Source organism: Microtus oregoni, unplaced genomic scaffold, assembly GCF_018167655.1.
Source record: "Microtus oregoni isolate MIOR12 unplaced genomic scaffold, Mior012 000020F_ref0000438, whole genome shotgun sequence".
NCBI lineage: Eukaryota > Metazoa > Chordata > Mammalia > Rodentia > Cricetidae > Microtus > Microtus oregoni.
Window position 1 is genome coordinate 37,177,835 of NW_024543079.1, and position 21,523 is coordinate 37,199,357.

The 21,523-nt window shown below is 44.3% G+C and overlaps 1 protein-coding gene across 1 annotated transcript in view; it reads right to left on the bottom strand.

Moving 5' to 3' along the window:
• Tmc2 (transmembrane channel like 2) overlaps positions 1-18,948 on the bottom strand; it is a 52,770-nt gene extending 33,822 nt beyond the window's left edge. Inside the window, exons 1-4 of the mRNA XM_041670924.1 lie at positions 18,915-18,948; positions 10,806-11,118; positions 5,936-6,088; positions 2,458-2,548 (exon numbers count right to left, since the gene is read on the bottom strand). Coding sequence (XP_041526858.1) covers positions 2,458-2,548; positions 5,936-6,088; positions 10,806-11,118; positions 18,915-18,948 — 591 coding nt within the window. The remainder of the gene's footprint in view (positions 1-2,457; positions 2,549-5,935; positions 6,089-10,805; positions 11,119-18,914) is intronic.
• Positions 18,949-21,523: the final 2,575 nt, after the last annotated feature.

Here is a 21,523-nt window from a genome sequence, read left to right on the forward strand (position 1 = left end):
GGAGCTCACCAAGGCCAGCTGGACTGTGACCGAAAAAGCATGGGATAAAACCGGACTCTCTGAACATGGCGAACAATGAGGGCTGATGAGACACCAAGGACAATGGCAGGGGGTTTTGATCCTACTTAATGTGCTGGCTTTGTGGGAGCCTAGCCAGTTTGGATGTTCACCTTCCTAGATATGGACGGAGGGGGGAGGACCTAGGACTTACCACAGGGCAGGGAACCCGGACTGTTCTGTGGACTGGAGAGGGAGGGGGGGGAGAGGAGTGGGGGGAGGGGGAGAAGGGTGGGAGGAGGGGGAGAAGGGTGGGAGGAGGGGAAGGGAAATGGGAGGCTGGGAGGAGGTGGAAACTTGTTTTTTTGTTTATGTTTTTTTTTCTTCTTTTCGCAATAAAAAAAAAGAAATGATATATGTTAGAGAAGATGGATTTATTTAATCTGGTTAATTAATTTATTTAGTTTATATGATGTACAGTATACATGTATGTATATATATGCATGGAATACTATCCCATTCATGCTACACTGTTAATATTTAATTATTTAACTGATACATAATGCTTTTTGTGCTTTTATGTATCAGTTAAAATACAGTTTCAATCAAAATTTTAATGACCCATTTTGGAATCTGGCAAAGTGATTTTAAGAATGAATGTGAAATCATAAACAAGGGAAGAGTTTTTCTTAAGTAAAATATTTCTTTATTTGGCATCCCAGCTACAGTTTCCCCCCTCCTCTCCTTCCTGCTCCTCCTGTCCCCACCCCCCAATCCAGTCTTCCTCTGTTTCTGTTTAGGAAAGGGCAGGCCTCCCATGGGTATCAACAAAGCATGGCAGATCAAGTTGCCGTCAGACTAAACACCTCCCTGTGTATTAAGGTTATGCATGGTGACCCAGTGCGAGGAGTAGGGTCCCAAAAGTCAGTTAAAGAGTCAGAGATAGCCCCTGTTCCCACTGTTAGTTGTTCCACAAGAACACCAAGCTACACAACTGTAACATACATGCTGTGTACCTAGGTCAGTCCCATGCAGGTTCCCTGGTTGTTGGTTCAGTCTCTGTGAGCCCCTATGAGCACAGGTTAATTGATTCTGTGAGTTTTCTTGTGGTGTCCTTGACCCCTGAGGCTCTTGCAATCCTTCCTCCCTCCCTTCTGCCAGATTCCCCAGACTCCGCCTAAAGTTCAGCTGTGGGTCTGCATCTGTTTCCATCAGTTGTTGGATGAAGCCTCTCTGATGACATTTGGGATAGAGACTAATCTGGTCATTGGAGACGGCCAGTTCAGGCTCTGTATCCGCTTTCTCTAGGAGTCATCCTTGTAAACTCCTGGGAGATTCCCTTATGCCAGGTTTTTACCTGACCCCGAAATAGCTCCCTGTTTCCAGTAGTCTCTTTCAGTCTCTTCCCTTTACCCCCCTCCCCCATCGCTCATGTTCCCATCCCCACTGGCCCCCAGTTCACTCACAAAGTGTAAGCAATTTTTTTTTCAAATTTTATTTTATTATTATTATTTTTTTTCTTTTTGGTTTTTCGAGACAGAGTTTCTCTGTGGCTTTGGAGCCTGTCCTGGAACTAGCTCTGTAGACCAGGCTGGTCTCGAACTCACAGAAATCCGCCTGCCTCTGCCTCCCGAGTGCTGGGATTAAAGGCGTACGCCACCATCGCCCGGCTATTTTTTATTTTCAAGACAGGGTTTCTCCGTAGCTTTTTTTTTGGTTCCTGTCCTGGAACTAGCTCTGTAGACCAGGCTGGTCTCGAACTCACAGAGATCCGCCTGCCTCTGCCTCCCGAGTGCTGGGATTAAAGGCGTGTGCCACCACTGCCCGCCTTAAGCAATTTTTTTTTTTAAAAACAAAGCTAAAAGGAGAAAGCTAGAGCTGTCATGATGTTAAATGGTTCTTCATAAAAAAAGCCCCAGACAGGCTCCGCGTAGGAACTAAATGAATGAGGAACCATAGCTTTTAAATCAGAAGGAATTAACTACAGTGAAGAAAGGATACCTCAACAAGACCCACACAAAACACCAGCCATTTGAAGCAGGTTCTGACCCAGCTCAATAAAGCAGCGCTGCCAAGCCCTTATGGGGACATCACTGGTTATTCTCATAACCTGATGATCCCACAGCTTGGCTGTGTTTTCACCAAGTCAAGATGCCTTGATTTGAGTGCTGCCAGACAAAATAAATACCAGTGATCTTAACAGCATTCATTCTGGGGGTTTATTTACTGTAGAGGAAACACATCTCACACACGATGACGTTCCATGGATAAGGGTGGAGTACGTGGTAAGGGGCAGCCGGCTTCCATCCCTGGAGAACTCAGGATGATCTGCCGGACACCACAGTCAGAGTTCTAAGGGGAACCTGGCACTGATGGCCAAGCTGGCTGGTGTTTGTGGTGGTCCCTCTGTGCTCGCGCTGAGCAGGCTCTCCCAGGCTGTTGTCTGAGGAGCCCCCTTACCTTAGCCATCAGCATCCTGTAGGCATACAGGTGTTTGCCCTGTCCTTTCCCCAAGGCTCCTTCATACTTCTCCACGAACACCTGGGCTTCCCTGGTCAGGAAAGAACATGCAGGAGGTGAGGAGAGACATGAACTAAATCAGAAATCTAAACTGCGAGGCTGAAAGTCTCACATGTTTGTACCTGAGTTAGCATATCGATTTTATGAAACTGTACATTTTATCCACCAAACTTCCCCCAAAGCCACCAATGCCAGGCAAGTGTTCGCTACTGATAGGCATGATTTTGTCATTGCTCTCCAAGACTTTGCCCCTTGGTGTTACATCTGTGAATAAACTGTACTGTGACAGTTTGTTATGATATATAACCTTACTAGACCTGGATGGAGGTGGGCGGTCCTTGGGCTTCCCACAGGTCAGGGAACCCTGATTGCTCTTCGAGCTGATGAGGGAGGGGGACTTGATCGGGAGAGGGGGAGGGAAATGGGAGGCGGTGGTGGGGAGGAGGCAGAAATCCTTAATAAATAAATAAATTTAAAAAATAAAAAAATAAAAAAAACCCAAAAAACCGAAAACAAAAACAGGAGAATTATATCCTCAAACATCACATAATGCCTTGAGTCATGGACTTTTTATGCTAAGATTCTTGAATATGGATGTCCATGACAAATCTGCTGCAGACAGTTTTGGCATGATGGCACCAAGGTGACCTTTGCTAAAGCAAGGTGGAGAGACTCTTGTAGTGGATTATGGAAAGGAACTGATCCTGTGTTAATATGTGGCCGAGGGTGTGTCTGTGTATTTTCACAGGATGAAGATCAAGCGAGATGGCTTCCAGAATGTCTGGTTAGATGCCTATAGGAAAGAAATATCAGCCCTAATGACATTGCATCCACTAATGACTACACAGAAGAAGCTGAAAGAGGTTCCCGAACTCATTATCCTGGCTTCCTCACACCACCATACTGCAGGCCAAGGAAATGGATACCTGAAACAATATTCTGAATTTATACACCTTGCTGCAGTCTGAGAAGGGAAAAAAGATTGTGGTGATTATTAGTGATTCCCAGCCTTTTGATGGACTTGCTGCATAAACTTTCAGATCTAGTAAGTCCTGTTTACCTTGGAGACAGACCAGAAATGTAGACTGAACATTTGACTGTATTTCTCTTTTGGAGACAGAACTCATTTTGCCAGTATGATAGTCAAATTGCTGTTAAAATGTAGAACCTTAGAACTGAGACCTCAATTTTCCCCTTAGGAGAAAAAATCCTCACAAAGAGTGACTGATGCCCCTGTTCAAAAATGAGGAGGAGAGCCTAAGGGATTGTTGCTGGTGTTCAGAGAGTGGGACAATTACTTAAAAGCGGAAATGCATTTGGACTCTTACCGATCAGAGAAATCTTTTCTTGTCTTTTGATTAGAATGGTTTTAAGAGAATTGTGTGTGATTTGACAAATTATGTGTTTATTGTTAATTTCCACTCCAGAATTATGGTATTGACCTGTTAATGTTCATAACTGCTTTAGTTTACTATAAGATGTTAAAAAAAAGTTTGACATTTGCAATAGAGCTGATGTATTTGATAAGAAATTTAGGTTTTGATACAGCTGAAAATTATTAAGAAACACTCTAGAGCAATTGAAAAGGGCATTCCCAATCCTGGTGATCCTCCACTCCTATAGTTAGCAGATACTATAGCCATAGGAGCATGTATATTTACAAAGCATTATCTAACTGCAGATGAGCTCTCTTGACAAAAACATGGCTCAGAGATACAGAGTTCAGATGTACTTTCTCCCTTTGCTTACAGAGATTGGCAGTCAAAGATAGGTTTGATCCTTTTACCCCCAGGCACCTAAGACATGGACATGCGTAATTGGAATGCAGGGAACAAAGATGGGTAAGTCTCGGAAACAGGAAAGTGTTCACCTAAGGCACACACAAATATATGTCCTGTTGCAGAAGAACAGGCTTTATTAAAGTTAATAAAAGGGGAAGAATTTTAGAGGCCAAAAATGTAAGCTTATTTCCACCTTGTCTGATGGCCAGAGAGTTTGGAGGTTGCTCAAAATCATTGACAACAAGTGTAGCTACATGTCCCGACTCAGGATGTTGTTACTTGGTTCTTTTGACATTACAATGGTTCATGCAAGTAGATCCATTCCATCCTGACAGATGGTCAGACTATGCAAGCATATTTCTGCTCCTTCTTTTGCAATATGAAGTTACCTGGGGAGTGGTTGCTTTCAGAATACTTGCTCTAGAATGACTTCTCTGCCTTAACAATAGAGTGCTAAGTCTCAAAGTATTAACACTATAAACTGTTTGAGTTGTACTTTGTATCATGTTAAAGAAGTCTTCTGTTGACTTCTTCCCTCTTTTGTACTGGGGTATAAAAGCATATGGAAAATTAAACATGAGCAATGACAGAAAAAAAAAACCCAACCCCACCCGCAAAACCAAAATGGTGTGGGACAATTCTATATTCTGTCAATTATATTTTAAATAAATGCTGATTGGCCAGTAGCCAGGCAGAAAATATAGGTGGGACAACCAGACAGGAACTAGAGGTAGGTCAATGAGAAGAGGAGAATTCTGGGAAGGAGGAAGCCCATTCTTCCACAGTCCTTTCCCAGCCTCAGAAGAAGGAAGATGTGACAGTCTTGCTAGAAAAGGTACCGAGCCATGTGGCTAAGATAGATAAGAATAATGGGCTAATATAAGTTACAAGAGTTAATAAGAAGCCTGAGCTAATGGGCCAATCAGTTTATGATTAATGTAGACCTCTGTGTGATTTCTTTGGGACTTAATGATTGCGGGAACTGGGCAGGACAGAAAACCCTGACAACGCCAAAATCCAAAACCAAAACCCAGAAGAAGAAAGGAAGGAAGGAAGAAGAAAATATTTGGTGTGCCAGCCTTTCATATGCAATCAAGGGAAAGGTTGAGTTGGAAATAAGAGTCAAATGGCATAGCTAGGGAGTGGTATCACAATTCAAACCCATACCAATAGAGCACCATTCCCTGTGCTTTAGGACACAATGACATGCCTGCAGGAGAGACAGACCTTTCTACTTGCTGCACGAGTCATTCAAGTGAGAGATAGCTGCATAGGGAGGTTGTGGGTGTTTAAAGCAGACAAGACAGTTGCCCTGGCTGAGAAGGGACATCATAGACAGCTTCCTGGAGAAGGCATTTCTGTGTTGGGTCATGAGATAGGGAGCCAGCACATGGGGTAGGGCACAGGGGAGAGGGCTGTAAGGAATGGAAGGCCTGGGCACAGATTGATGCCTGTAAATCTTAAAGGTTGTCAGGTTCTAATGCATCTATCTGTGCCATGCTTACAATGGGGAGGTTAGAAGGTCAGATCTTTCCTGTTCAGTCCCACCAGGGCTAAGAAGAGGATGGCACACCCCTTCTCTGCAGAAGACAAGCCTCCTCAGTAGCCATGAGAAAGATTGCCTACAGCCCACTCACCTGAGCTCCCTCAGCTTCTTTGCCATGGGCCAGGGTTTGTTCCTCATGGTGGAAATGAGCTTCTTCTTTTCTTCCACCTGCTCCAGGATCTGAGCCAGCTCCTCCTCAGACAGGGAGTCTCCAGTAGAAGCACTGGAGGCTAAGGAAGTGGACCTAGGGGCAGAACCATGGCAGATTCAGGTGCCGGTTAGAAGGGCTCTGGACAGGGGAGGAATTCACAGGAAAGATGAGCAAGATCTTTGACACTCAAATTGTGCTTGAATAACATTTTCCCTGGATTCCTAAGTATTCAAATGCACATAATGAGTATTTGTCTCTCTGATTTTTTAAAATTCACCTATTTTCTTGTGTTGTTTTTTAATCATAGTGTTATAACTACAATAAAAGTTCATTAAACAACAACAACTCCTTCTGGTCAAGAGAATGGAATCTATGACCTGGGTGGAGACTTAACATTCCAGTTGGGCAGGGTCAATCTCTTGACCTAGGGACCACCCTTAGGAAAGTGGGCTTACCATACACCATGCTGGAGATGAGTAGAAGAATTTATTATTCCTTCAATTCAACAGCCTGCCCCTTTCATCCCTTCTTCCAGGTCTCCAGTGCAGTAGCTTACCTGGCTAGAGTCATGTACCTTATTAGTCTGCTTAAAGTATAGATTTTCCTCTTCCTCTTTTCCAACTGTGTTTTCCCTAGCACTTTGAACTTACCGGACATTTGGGCTTCCTTATGCCTTCTCTGAAGTCTCCCCCGACACCATGGGACTGCTCGTCCATGTGTCTGCCTCCCAGACCATCTTCAGTGGCATGGCTTTCCCCTTCCTCTCTGTTCTCTGGGTAGCAGCTGCGGTGTGTAGCTGGCCCGCTCTGGGGTTATTTTAAACCTTAATAACATTGTCCTTGAGTTTCCATTTGAGTTTATTCTTTAATTCTTTTAATAATGAGACTAGGAATCCCAAGAAGGGACCTTGATTTTCCCTGTATTAACAGTTTGGTAGAAGCCTTCATTGAATGTAACATACTACTGAGAATGATCAATGAAATCTAAGTGCACCAGTCATACGACATTGAACTTTGATCAGAATAGCTATTCATGAGCCCGGGCTCCAGTCAGGGAAACTCTGAGAAGTCCTGTTCAGTAGAGGGCCCAGAGCAGGTGTGTCCTAGGCTGGGGACACTTATCTCACTCCAACTCAGAGCTGGGTTACAGATAAGTCAGCAAGAGCATGAACTGACACAAGAGCCTGAGGGGCCCTCTGACACACCAGAGACTTCCTATGGCTGCAAACCTCAGCCCAAAAGCTCACAAAACTGGCAAGTTTTAATTAAAGTTTTTTTGGAGGGGGTGTTTTTGTTTGTTTCTTTGTTTGTTTTTGTTTTTTTGAGACAGGGTTTCTCTGTAACTTTGGAGCCTGTCCTGGAGCTCACTCTGTAGATTAGGCTGGCCATGAACTCACAGAGATCCGCCTGTTTCTGCCTTCCTACTGCTGGGATTAAAGGCCTGCACCACCACTGCCTTGCCCAAATATTCTATTAATAATCTTTTTGTACTGTCTTCACACTCTAATATCATGACACTCTTCATTTACAGTACATGTCAATTCAGATATCGAATTTCCATCTTAAATGTTTGTTCTGGATTTGTAGTTTGTAAAATAATAGCTGAAAAAGTAGATACACGTACACAAACTGCTTTAGACAAGCTTTAAAAAATTTCTCTGAGCTGGGCAGTGGTGGCGCACGCCTTTAATCCCAGCACTTGGGAGGCAGAGGCAGGTGGATCTCTGTGAGTTCGAGACCAGCCTGGTCTACAAGAGCTAGTTCCAGAATTCTTCCAAATCAAGTGATATACAGTTATTTTTCTTTGATGTTTATATCATTATCAAAATATTTTTATTCCAAAGTCAGTTAAGGTCAGTTTCAAAACTCTATTTGTTGGTCTAAGTTAGATAAATTTACTAACTTAGTTGCATTAATGTCAAATTCAGATTACACATTAAATCAAGTAGGAAGCCGGGCGGTGGTGGCGCACGCCTTTAATCCCAGCACTCGGGAGGCAGAGGCAGGCGGATCTCTGTGAGTTCGAGGCCAGCCTGGTCTACAAGAGCTAGTTCCAGGACAGGAACCAAAAGAGCTACGGAGAAACCCTGTCTCGAAAAATAAAAAAAATAAATAAATAAAAAAATCAAGTAGGAAATTCATTTCTTCGGTCTCCCTGGCCACATTCCAAGTGCTCAGTGCCTCGTGGTTATTGTACTGGCTAGCACAACTACAGAGAACTTCTGCAGAGAATGCCCATGCTATGCCCCTGCCTGTGCCCTGGTGATACTGGCTGCTCAACTAATCCAGGATCCAAATGACTGTGTATGCTCGGTACATTCTCTGTGATAAAGACACAATAGCTAACAGGTAGGCGAAAAGAGTGTGGAGAAAGGTTGTAAAATAATAACTCATTGGAATGAGAACACCCCCCATATGCTCATATATTCTTGGTCCCCAGTCAGTGGAACTATTTGAGAAGGATTAGGAGGCTGGAGGAGGTGTGTCATTGAGGGTGGGCTTTCACTTTTCAAAAGTTCAAGCCAGGCCCATGGCATCTCTCTTTCTGCTGTCCGTGGAACAGGATGTAAAGTTCTCAGCTACTGCCCTAGAGCCATGCCTGTCTGCTTCCCACTGTGATGATTGTCGGCTCACCTTCTGAAGCTGTAAGCTCCCAGTTAAACTCTCTCTTCTGTAAGAGTTTCCTTGGTCATGGTGTCTCTTTGTAGCAGTAGAATACGAACTAAGACGTTATGTTCAGAAAACCTTAATAAGGCTCATAAAAAGATTAACCGGAACTACTACTACTTCAGGTTTTGGAGATCAGTTTACAGACATCTCTATGAGTTTTAGCTTCTTAACTCTTGGAAATTTGGATGCAGAAAGCCTAGCTGTAGGCATTGTAGGTCATACCTCACACATTCCAAGCGATCACTGTCATTGGAGCTTTGAATGATGTTTTCCCTCATTGGAAGGAGTTGTCATTGTTTGTGTAAATTCTATCTGTTCTCCAGATACTTACTGAAATGCTCACCTTCTCTGTAGAGGAAACACGATGCCCCAGGGCCCCAGCGGTACAACACTATCAAATCTTGTCTTGTGTGCACATTCCTCTCTGCCTTGTCTTAATTGAGGCTCATCTTTCCTCCTGGGCAATCAGCATCTGGGGAACCAGGGCTGAGTATTTTCATCTCTGTCACGGCAGCCAGCTAAAAATGGCACCGTTGAGTTCTTGTCTGTACGTCCTTCTATTGTGCATGTCATTTAGGGTATGGGTTTCTTGTAAAATTTAAGATGCTCAAGGGCAATCAACAATGCATTTAAGCTTTAAGGTGTAGCTTAAAATGGTAGGGCATGTGCTTATAATGTGAAAGAACCTGGGTTCAATCCTCAGGCACAACAAACAAACAATCAAAAGGCTTGGTGGCATGTGATTATAATCCCAGCACTGGGGAACCAAGACCTGTTAATCCTGTGCAGAAGCACAACCCCTGAACCAGACAAATGTGTTGTCAGCATGCGGTGTGTGCATCCGAGTGTGACGCACAGGAGGCCAGAAGGGAGCACTGGATCCCTGGAGCTGGAGTTAGAGGCTTTGGTGAACTGTCCAACATAGGTGCTGGCAACTGACCTTGGGCCCTCTGGAAGAGCAAGCAGTACGTGCTCTTAACCACTAAGCTCGTAACCTCCAGGGGCTGGAATGAAGATATTCCAAAGAGACACTTGTGCCTTTCCCTTTGGTTATGATATTATTGAAGCAATGGACCCCAGGAATTAGAATTTCCAAGGAATCTCATTCTGGGAGAAGCAAAAGACTGAATCCTGGTGCTAGGAAAAGGTTTCACATCGTTCTCAGATTCATCAGACCACCTTGAAGGAGAGATTATCGGACCTGAACAGATGATGGGCGGGACCATGCCTTGGCCAGGACTGCCTAGTTATACTTACTCCTGCCCTTTATTTAAACTTAAACTTCATGTCAGGGCCTCCAGATAGACTTGGGGTGGAAGGGATAGTGCTACTGGACCTCTTTGTTCCTCTTCCCAAAGTGGTTAAATTTTATAAATCCCTTTCTATTCTTATCTCTTATTGAATATGTCAGGGTCTGGGCTTTGGCCCTAACTAACTCTGTCAGCAATATGAGCAAAGAAAGCTTGCTGGAACCCAGAAGGAACATCGAGTATTGGCCATTACCCTGATTTCCATGCCTGCTTCAAAAGTCTCCCTGATCAGTGTCATAAGGGCTTCTTCAAATATCCCAGAAGCGAGTAAATCATAGACTATCTCTAATGAGTGACAAAGAGAAGTCACCAAAAGCCACAAAATGGAAGGAACACGACCTGTAGATTCCATCAGTTGCCTGTCTACTACCCCATACACTAGCGAAACAAAGGACTCCAGGTCAATTACCCAAATGCCCATAGCCTAAGAGCTGGCAGAACTCTTGAAGATCCAGACGGTCATATTTCTAGAAGTGAGAAGGGTACATACACACAAAGGGTAGGAGTGTGCATGATCCCTGTACGACTTCCAAATCCAATGCCATTCATTGTTTTCAGCTGGAGTGATAGTGAGTCTCCAGCTGAAAGTCAGGAACCTTGAGCTGTTATCTCCACTCGCCCCAGGCCATCTCCCCACACCCAGAGATTCACTTACAATACGAGCTGCTATAATGAACAGTGTATGGGGGGGGGGTCTACATATGATGACCTGGGAAAGTAGCAGCGAGGGCAGTAGCTACTTTTCCCCAAAAGTGAAAACCACCCCATGCCAGGGCATGGAAGAGGATAGCTGAGTAGAGGGAGATAGTCCCAGTGTGAGCTACAACACACCTGGCTTTCCTCAGCTGCTTGTCTGTCTCCTTCCGCCGAGCCTCCCTCTCCTTCTTTGGAGGTGTTCTCCGATCCTTGAGGGAAGTCCTCTGGTCCTTCTTCCTCCCCTGGGAAGGTCTCTCCACCTTGACTTGTTTTTGTCCCCTAAGCCCCTTGTGACAGCTTCCATGTTCCACCTGCCTCTTCCTGGAAGACCCTGGCCTGGGGCTACCCTTAGTTGGCTCCTTCCGGCTAGACTGGACTTGGTGCCTGTCTTGGGGACGTGCAGCTGTGGAAGCTTGTTTCCTTGAGGGTCTCCTTGTTGACTTGTCACCTGCAAAAGCAGAAAATGGACAGTGATGGCTCCACAAGACTCAGCCCACGAAAGCATCACTCCCTTGTAGGGGCTGGGCAACAAAAATCCAACGCGCTTCCTAGAGCCTACGAGCTCTGTTGAGCTCCAAGCATGATGCCCTCAAATATAGCACCTTGCTATATTGAGAGCTTTATGCTGAAGAAAATTGAGAAACCACAGATGATCATTCTCTTGACCCTCCCTCATACCCCTGGAGACGCACTCTGATAGAGAGGGGTCCCGTTCTACACACTATTAGGAAAAGAGAAGCTGAGCAGACAGAACTTCCTCATGGCTGACCAATATTAGCTCATGCTCTATTTAATTCTTCAACATAGTTCATAAAAGTACAATTCTCGGGGGTTGGAGAGATGGCTCAGTGGTTAAGAGCACAGGCTGCTCTTCCAGGGCACCTGGGTTCAATTCCGGTACCCACAGGGCAGTTCACAACTGTCTGTAACTCTAGTTCCAGGAGATCTCACACCTTCACACCAATGCACGTAAAATAAAGTTTTAAAAAAGTCCAATTCTCTCTAGAGTTTTAGGTCTTCGTTTCTGAAACTCTTGGGTCTCATAAAACTTAAGTAGATTTGTACAGGTGTCTCTTGTTAATCTGTCTTGCTATAGAAATCTCAACCATGAACCTGTACATTCCACAATCCCAATGACCTATTATGGAAGCTCCTAGTTTGAGAGAGTTACTGTCTTCCTCTAACCTGCTGGCTTCCCCGACATCTTACCTAAACCTTGAATATCCATCTATATTGGTGCCTTTCTTCTTCCTGTTTTGTGGTTCTTTGGATCAAAGTAGATTCATGTGCAGACTTTCAATTTTGTGGTGGTTTGAATGAGAACAGCCTCTGTCTTAGTTAGGGTTTCTATTGCAGTGAAGAGACACCATGACCACGGCCACAACCGATTAAGTAAGTAAGTCCCAGATGCTCTTTAGAGCATAGGAGAACTTCCATGCAAGCCTTTGTCCTTCGATCTCAATTTTATGATAGAACAGGAGCTATTTCATTTTTTTTAAGGATTTACTTTTACTTTTATTTTGTGTGTGTCTGTGGGTGTGTCTCTCTGTGTGTATGCATGTGGGTGTGTGTACCAGCCAGAGGCTAGCAAAGGGCGTTAAGATCCCCTGGCGCTGGAGTTACAGGCTCTTGTGATTCAAAGAACATGGTTGCTGGGAACCAAATTTAGGTACTCTGTAAGACTGCAGTACTCTCAACCTCTGAACTGCTTCCCCAGCCCATTAAAATGGACCTGGACATTCACATCTGTGATCTCAGCTCCTGGAAGGCAAAGACAGAGGGGTGAGAAGTTCAAGGTCAACCTCAGATACACACTGAATTCCAGACTGGTTTGGGGTACGTAAAATCTTGTCTCAAAAAACAGGGCGGGAGCATATCTGGAGAGAGAGGTCGATGGTTGAGAGCATATACTGCTATTGTAGGGGACCTAAGTGCATCTCCCAGTACCCATGTCAAGAGGCTAACAACTGTCTCTAACTCCGGCTCCAGGGGATCAGACACCATCTTCAGGCTTCCACAGACACTTGCACTCACATGTACAGACACACAAGCAAACACACACACACACACACACACAGACACACAAGCAAACACACATACACACACAGACACACAAGTAAACACACACACACAGACACACACACACAAGCAAACACACACACACATACACATACACAGACACACAAGTAAACACACACACACATACACACACAAGCAAACACACATACACACACAGACACACAAGTAAACAAACACACACATACACACACACAAACACACATACACACACAGACACACAAGTAAACACACATACACACGTAAGTAAGCATATAATTTTTTCTTAAAGTTTATTTATTTATTATATATGCATATGCCTTAAGAAGGCACCAGATCTCATTATAGATGGCTGTGGGCCATCATATGGTTGCTGGGAATTGAACTCAGGACCTCTGGAAGAGCAGCCAGTGCTCTTAACCTCTGAGTCATCTCTCCAGCCTCTATAAATTTAAAATTTTTTAAAGAGTGGAAGCAAATCAGTGCTTGGCTACATAGAAAGACTGTCTCAAAAAGAAAAATTGTATTTAGGAGGTTGGGAATGTAGTCAAGACATGAGCTTCTCGAGAGAGAGAAAAGCTGCATTCGAGTGTCTTTTCAATGTCTATATTTATGATCCCATGGCTTTTTGAGTTGTACCTTCAAAGGGTATAATTTACAACAAGATTTAAACATTAAGCAAAGTTTAAAATTTAAATGAAAACTAGGACTGGGGAGATGGCTTAGCAGTGAGGAGCACTGGCTGCTCATCTAGAGGACCTGTGTTCCATTCCCAGCACCCACATGGAGGATCACAAGTGTCTGTCACTCCAGTTCCAGGGGATCTGGTGCCCTCTTCTGGCTTCTGCAGGCACCGCACACATGTGGTGCACAGACTTACATGCGGGCAAGATGCTCATATGCATAAAATTTAAAAAATAAATAAAAATTTAAATGGAAGTAAAATGTTTAGTTTTTATAAAATTGTCAGTTCAGTCTAGAGTCTACACAATCTAGAGTCACCTAGGAAGTAGGAACCTAAATTGAGGGATTTCCTCAATCAAATTGGCTTGTTACCACGTCCGTGGGGACAGTCTTGATTTTTTATTGACACTGTGGGGAACTATTCCTCAGGAAAATGGTCCTGGCCTATATAAAAACAAGCCAGCTAGAGGCCAGGCAAGAGAGCAAGCCATCAAGCAGCACTTCTCATGGTTTCTGCTTCAGTTCCCTCCCCGAGTTCCTCCCTCAGTGATAGACTGTGACCTGGAAGTGGAAGCTAAGTGAATCTTTCCTTCTACAAGTTGCTTTTGGTTATGGTTCGGTGTTTATCATAGCAGCCGGAGAGTCAACAAGAACAAAACGTAAGCTAGGTTGCTGATTTTCTTAGCATGGTCTCATTTGGAAATGAAATTGTAAAGTGGTCTTAGGGTGTGTATTATTTGGGTTTGAAGATGAGAGGGGCTAATGTTTAAATCTAACGTTACAAATATTCTTACCTTAAATAAACACCTTTTACTTATTTTCCTGTTTCAAACATCCTTGCTTGGGAGGGCTTTTGGAAGCTGATCATTATTATCTCCGTGGATAATTTTGACCCTACCAGTTGTGTTGTAGTTTCTTGATGTTTAGCCAGCATGCAATGGAAAACCTGATCTCAGGAGGAGGAGGCTCTGTCCCTTCCCAATGTCCTCTCCATTTTCCTCATTTCCTCGTTACCTCAACACTTTCATGAGGTTTCCTGCCAGGAACCCTAGCAGTTCACACTGAAGACTGGAGCCTCCGTTAGGGAGGGAGGAACCAGTACATTTTGAAGCATGCTCAGAACATTATGCTGTCTGTCTGGGCTAGTTTTATATCAACTTGATACAAGCTAGAGTAATCTTAAAGGAGGAACCCTCAATTGAGAAAAATACCTCCATAAGATCCAGCTGTACTCTGTTTTCTTAATTAGTGATTGATGGTGGACCTAGCCTATTGTGGGTGGCGCCATCCCTGCTCTGGAGAGGATAAACAAGCCATAAGGAACAAACCAGTAGGCAGTACCACTCCGTGGCCTCTGCATCAGCTCCTGCCTCTGGGCTTCAGCCCTGCTTGAGTTTCTGTCCTGACTTCCTCCAGTGATGGACTACAGTGTGGAAGGATAAGCCAACTAAGTCCCCCCAAGTTGGTTCAGGTCACGGTGTCTCATCACAGCGGTAGTAACCCTAACTAAGACACTGCCCTTACCACATGCAGCCCTTAACAGGGCCATTTGTTAGAAGGAAACTAACGGCCCCAAGGTCAAAGAAGTGTCTGACTCCATCCGCTTCCAGCCTTTCTGTCTCTCCTAAGGGTGAAAGAGATTTGCTGTATGTGAAGGCCACACACCTAGTGGCCCAAGTTCACTACAAGATTGAGACATAATGATGGGGTGCTATTAAGTGAGAAGAAAAGATGAGCTGTCAAGCTATGTGGAGAGGGTGTTGGGAAACCTCGAGGGCACATTTCTAAGTGAGAGTTGGTCCCTGTGAAAACTTCATTCTGTCCGATTGCAGCTTTGCGATGCTCTAGGAAAGCGGAACTGCAGAGACTATGAAACCATCGGAGGATGCCAGGACTGCAGAGACTATGAAACCATCGGAGGATGCCAGGACTGAGTGGGAGGAGGAGACTGACTAGGTGGGCCACAGGGCATTTGGGAACATGCGGTTCTGTACAATATTGTGACAGTATACTTTAATAAGGATGCTGTAATCACTGTGCAGTGGGGACCCACAGTTGTGAGCCTGTTCCACCTCCACCTTGACTGGAGGTCAGAGAGTTTGAGCTTATGTTTGCTCTCCCAAAGATGTTGACAATAGCGTGGCTACAAACGAGAGATCTGATCGAGGGTGTGGTTAATTAGTATTTTGGATATAGAGGTGGATCCGATCCACCTGGACCAAAGGTTGGAGAATTCAAGTGTATTCCTTATATCATATTAATGAAGTCTGTTGCCTCCCCCACTCCCCTTTTGGGGTGGAATGTATAAGCAGGTGGAAAATAAACGAGGAGGAGTCAGTATTTACCAAAATGTCCCTCCCAATGCCCTCTGTGTTTCTGTCTCTTGTTTCTCTTATAGCTTTGTTCTTTTTGCTTAATTCTAAATCTCATGTTCCTACCCTAGAACGTATGAGCTTTATTTATTTATTTTTTATTTTATTTTATTTTGTTGAAGCTGGTCTTTGACAGATGGCAGTCCAATGTGGCACCTCGACATTATGCATTTTCAAAACCATAGAAGAAACAACAGAAAGAATGAATCCTAGTGTTGATCCTGAACTTTGAAAAGAATGTATCAATATTGGTCATAACATGCAGTGAACTAGTGCAAGATAAAGGAAAGTAATTTATGCCAAGTTTTCCTATAAGTCTAAAATTTCTGTAAAAGAAAACCATAATATAAGGGTTAGAGAGATAGCTCAATGGTTAAAGTCACTGGCTGCTCTTCCAGAGGACTGGGTTCAATTCCCCACAACCATCTGTAACTCCAATTCCAGGGAATCTGGTGCCCGTTTCTGGCCTCTGTGAGCACCAAGCATGCATGGGAGAGGTGGGGTTAGGGAGAAAATAAGGGGAGGGACAATTAACAAACACTAAAGGCCTTTTGAGCTATTGGCCAAAAGGGTACCATGGAACCTCCCAAACATTACAGGCTATTGGTTGCTCCCCACAACCTGATGGTAAGGCCCTGAAGACAACCCTTACTTACGTCGTTCGACACAGAGAAGTGGAGCTGGTGCCTAACTGGAAGCCACAGCCCTACTGAATAGAGTTCACGGTAACGTAAAGAACTTTTGCCCTGCCAGAGGTGAAAGGTTATCATCAAATCTCCCAGATACAAACCCTGTGACCTACAACAGCAACCTTCCTGTAAGATATGTTGGTGCAAAAGTGGCACGAATGTTATGGAAACAATTAACCACTTTTAAAAATTGTATTTAAGGCCCATTGCATGAGGTGGAACACATACCCAACACTGCTAAAGTGGCCGAGAACCTGAGGTTAGATAGGTCATGGCTTAGGGAAAAACTAAATGCTATTATTCTGATAAAATAACAATAATATGACTCCTAATGACATCACTACACCCAGAGATTAATGCGTTCCTTAGCCCACATCAGAGAAGATTCTTGTTTTGGTAGATGGGGGTCAACACAGAGATCAACTTCTGGACAATGTGCAGACAGTGAGAGCATTGGAGCACTCAGTCCTAAATGGAATGCCTTCATCAAATCCCTCCTCTCAATGCTAAGGGATCAATGAGGAAGAGGAGCCAGGGGGATGGAGAATTCCGAGGAAACAGTGTCTTCTAAGTACAACATGTTCTTCTAGGCACATTTGAACTCAAAGAGACTGTGGCAGCACACACAAGAGCTGCCAGGGGTCAAGATGGACAGGGTCCAAGAATTGAGAGGGGAAGTGGACATGAGGTCTCACCCCCTAACTAAGAAGCTATTTGCAACTGATACCTGCTGGGAAAAGGAAAATTAGTTTTCTCTGGTGGAGTGTCAGTGAGTGTATCAACCACACTCCATGTTCAGGAGTAGCTGGCAAAAATGAACTCCATGTTTTTTACTTTTGTTTTTGCATATGGATTTATTTCATTTCGTTTTGTTTTGTTTTGGCATTTTCTGTCTTATTGGTCTTCTGCTTGTTATGATTTTCATTTTGTGAGGTTTTTTTTTTTTTAAGAGAAAGATTGAGAAAGAAAAAACAGCAAGTTGGGTGGGTAGGGAGATGGAGTATCTGAGAGGAGTTGGGGGAGGGGAAATGATCAAGATAATAGTGTATGAAAAACTCAAATTAAGAAAGATTAAAGGAGATTATGGAATTGGCTTATAACACAAAAATAAATGATTATACAAATTAAGTATTTCAAAATATTCCTAAGGAGCTGGGCCTGGTGGCACATGGCTGTAATCCGGTCACTTTGGAAGTAATCACATGCACAAGGAAACCAGGAAGTGCCAGTGACACGCAGGACGTCAGCGTTTGTTAACACAGTCTTCTGTGTGTAGGGTGTGTTTAACTAATAGGAGAAGTTGGAGTCATGGCAATGGAGGAGAATCTCGCTCTTTGTAGCTTCTAGGGCCTCTTCAGCTTCTCCTGTCTCCTAGGGACTGGCTGGCTTCCTCACAGGCTCACAGAAATGCTGTAATCACATTCCCAGGGGGATCTGCTTGAGCCCCAGATACAAAAAGACTGCTCAGAGATGAGAGGGTGCCCTTTGGTGAGAAGGAGGCCTTTGGGTATGGGTTTGGGCTGTACCACCTGCTGAGTGCTGCCAGAGTTCCTGGCTTACAGGCTATTCATAGCCTACCTAGGCAAAGCTCAGAGTGTCTCTAACTCTGGGAGTGTCCCCGTTGCAGCAGACCACCTCTGCTTGGCCTAAGGCCTCTTCCACAGTTAAACCAACTGCTCTCCAGGAAAGACTCAATGCTTGTTATTGAGCAAGGAAAGAGGGAACAAGGGGTGGGGGTGGGGAGAGGAAGGAGAATGTGGGATGGTTGAAGTTTAGGGCTAACATGAGCCTGGCACACTACCCAGCATCCAGCACCCTCCACACCGCCTCACCCCTCCATCCTCATCCTCCATGCAGGAGAGTTGCTCTGAGGACTTTCTCACTTCACCATGGGCCCAAGGCCAGGAGAAGGCAAATGGTCGCGCTCTGGGAAGTCTCCTGGCAGCAGCCCGTTTCACCGTGAGAGCTGCGGACTGGAACGGGGCTCCGGTTACTCTATTCAAAAAGCTCCAAGTCCAACATTTCCCTAATTCCTTGGAAAAGTCATAAGTTTAGAACTCTCTCCTATCTCCCTCTGAACAACAGACAGAAAGACAGACATGGTGAATGAGAATTTTTGCGGAGAGACATCTGTAAATGGAGAGCTCCTAAGATCATACAGATGGGTGGCCAGTTCCAGAAAGTTCATTAACGTGGGCTCTGCATGACTCTCTGCACAGGTCATTTTCAGCTCCTCTAGGAGCTCTGCAAGGAAGTGACAACGACCCTCATGCCACTGGTGGGTAGGAAGGGGCTAAGTGGCCACCCTGAGGTTGCTCAGCTCAAGCTGCAGTACCTGAACTCAAATGCAGGGCCTTCCCAGGCCTCCTGAGATGGCTTCCCCTATACCCGCTGTGCCAAGAGACCTGATAGGTAGGACCCTTGGTATCCAGACGAGGACTCACCTTCCTCCTCCAGGCTCTTTAACTGGTGGCTCATGGTCATCAGAATATCAAGATCCTCACACTGGCTCACATCTTCATGTCCCACCAGCCTGGGGTGCTCTCATGATCACTGGCCTCTCTTCCTGGGACTGGCAGCAGTTGGAGCGTCTCTGAGATGAAGGTAGAGGTAGTTTTCGTGGGGGAGAAAGATGGGGAAGGGAGCAATGAGCTTTCAGCCCGTCAATCCATCCACACATTCCTCTGCTCTGGTTTCTCTGCCAAGGAGCAGCGTGGCCTCACATTTCAGGCATCACTTATACATGAGGGCCCTGGAGGGGTAGGACCTGCAGGCTCATCTCCTGACAACGATACTGCTTGCATCCAGCCAGGGAAGGTGTGAGCTGTATCGCATGGCTCTTTCCCAGTGTCTTAAGTCCCTGATTGGGACAAAGGTATAAGTTATCATCTGGCTTCTGTTTAAAATGCAGATTACGAAAAGTGGACAAGTGGATCTCTTTGCTGCCTGCCCCCCTTGCAGTGCTCAGCATCAATCCAAGAGCTGTGTGCATGCTAGGCAAATGTTTCTGGGTGCTGGAATCTACGCTATGGACCTGAACCAACACCAGTGACTGTTCCCACTAAAGTCACCTGCTTATTCATTCAGCACCTTTCTCTAGTGCTGCCGGCCTTTAGGGAATGTTCATTTGGCTGCTTTGAAAACCATTGTTATCACGTAAGAGCAAGGCTGCAGAACCAGAATGGTACCAAGGTTCTTGTTGGTATCGACTGATACCGGAATTTAGAGAGTATCCCTAGAGGGATTCCAGGTTCTTCTAATCCCTTAGCAAGGAATTGGCCAGAGATACGGAGTTGCAGCAGAAGCAATATTAGGAAAACATACACTTCCAAGGGAGGAATCTGGCTGGGCCAGGGAGGCTCAGCAGCTCAACAGTGCTGCAGAGCTTGCGTTTTCTGTTACCTTAGTGTGGGCTTTTGGGATCATTGGCATAGGAAAGCTTTTTCCTACATGTTCTGTTACATGCAGTCCTATATACAACTTCCTGTCTCCTTAGCATTCTCTATCTCTATCCAGTGATATCACGGTGGGCCACAGGCTACCCTTAGACACTCTGGAGAGCCTCTGTGTCCATGCCAGAAGTGTGAGCTTGTTTCAGTTAGCTGCATAGGGATGGTTTCCAGTCTTTGATTTGTGCTAACTTGCTCTGCACTTCCTGTTTACTCAGGTAATATTATATCCTACTGGGGTCTTTGATGAAGTTGAAAACTAGATAAGTAGAGATAGAGTTTTCCTGAGTCGTGATCCTGATAGAAAGTAAATTATTTACAAAGCTCTGGACTCATCAAGAGAGGATAGTTAATGGAGTATTTTCTCCAAATTTGCCAAATGGACTGGACAGTGTGAATGCAATTCTTACTTGATATTATTTTTGTTGTTTATAGTTTTATTACGTTAGAGTTAAAACCTTTCCTTTTTATTTAGACAGAAGCGGGAAATGTGTGGAATATTCCTTTACATAGTGAAGATATGTTAATGTGATTAGTTTAATGAGAAGCTCAATGGCCAATAGCTAGGCAGGATTTGGGGGGAGAGAGAATGCTGGAAAGAAGGTGACGATGTCAGCCAGACACAGAGAAAGCATGACATGTAAGAGATGAGTTAACAAGCCACGAGCCATGTGACCAGCACGTAAGTTAATAGAAATGGGTTAATTTCAATTATGAGAACTAGTTTTTAAAAAAAGCCTAAGCTATCTATCAGCTGAGCTTCATATTTAATAAGAAGTCTCCATCCGGGTATTTGGGAGCTGGGAGGCAGGACAGATAAAGACTTTCTATCTGCCACTTTGCTGATCTATGAGTTTTCTGTGGGGATTTGGAATCTCATATTTATAGAAGTGTATCATCTGTAAATAGGAATATTTTGACTTCAACTTCTTTTTTATTTGTTATCTCTTTTTATTTACATCTCTTTTTTAAAATTATTTATTAAAGATTTCTGCCTCCTCCCCGCCACCGCCTCCCATTTCCCTCCCCCTCCCCCGGTAAAGTCCTCCTCCCTCATCAGCCCAAAGAGCAATCAGAGTTCCCTGCCCTGTGGGAAGTCCAAGGACCACCCACCTCCATCCAGGTCTAATAAGGTGAGATCTGCCTGTCTCTGCCTCCCAAGTGGTAGCATTAAAGCCTGTGGATCAGTCTTATTTTTGTATAGCTCTATTACCTTATTTATCTTATATTGGTTTAACTTTGGCAAATCACATGCATTTAGATTTTTTTTCCATTTAGTGAAATAAGTTTTTAAGGTATGTCCTTGAGATTTGCTGAATTTCCTTGCTCTCTATTTCCTCCCCTTTCTTTCTAATTTTATTAAAAGTCATCTCTCTTTTTCTTAGTTTGGTCAGGGATTTATCAATCTTTATCTTTTTAAAGAACCAACTTTTTATTTCATTGTCTTTTTGTTTCTAACTTATTAATTTCTGCCTTGATCTTGATTGGGTTTTTACATCTATTGCTTTTGTGTTTGGCTTGTTTCTGTTTGTCCAAGGTCCTAAAATACAACATTAAACTATTTGTTTGAGATCTGATCTTGTTTTTCATGTAGGCACTTGTAG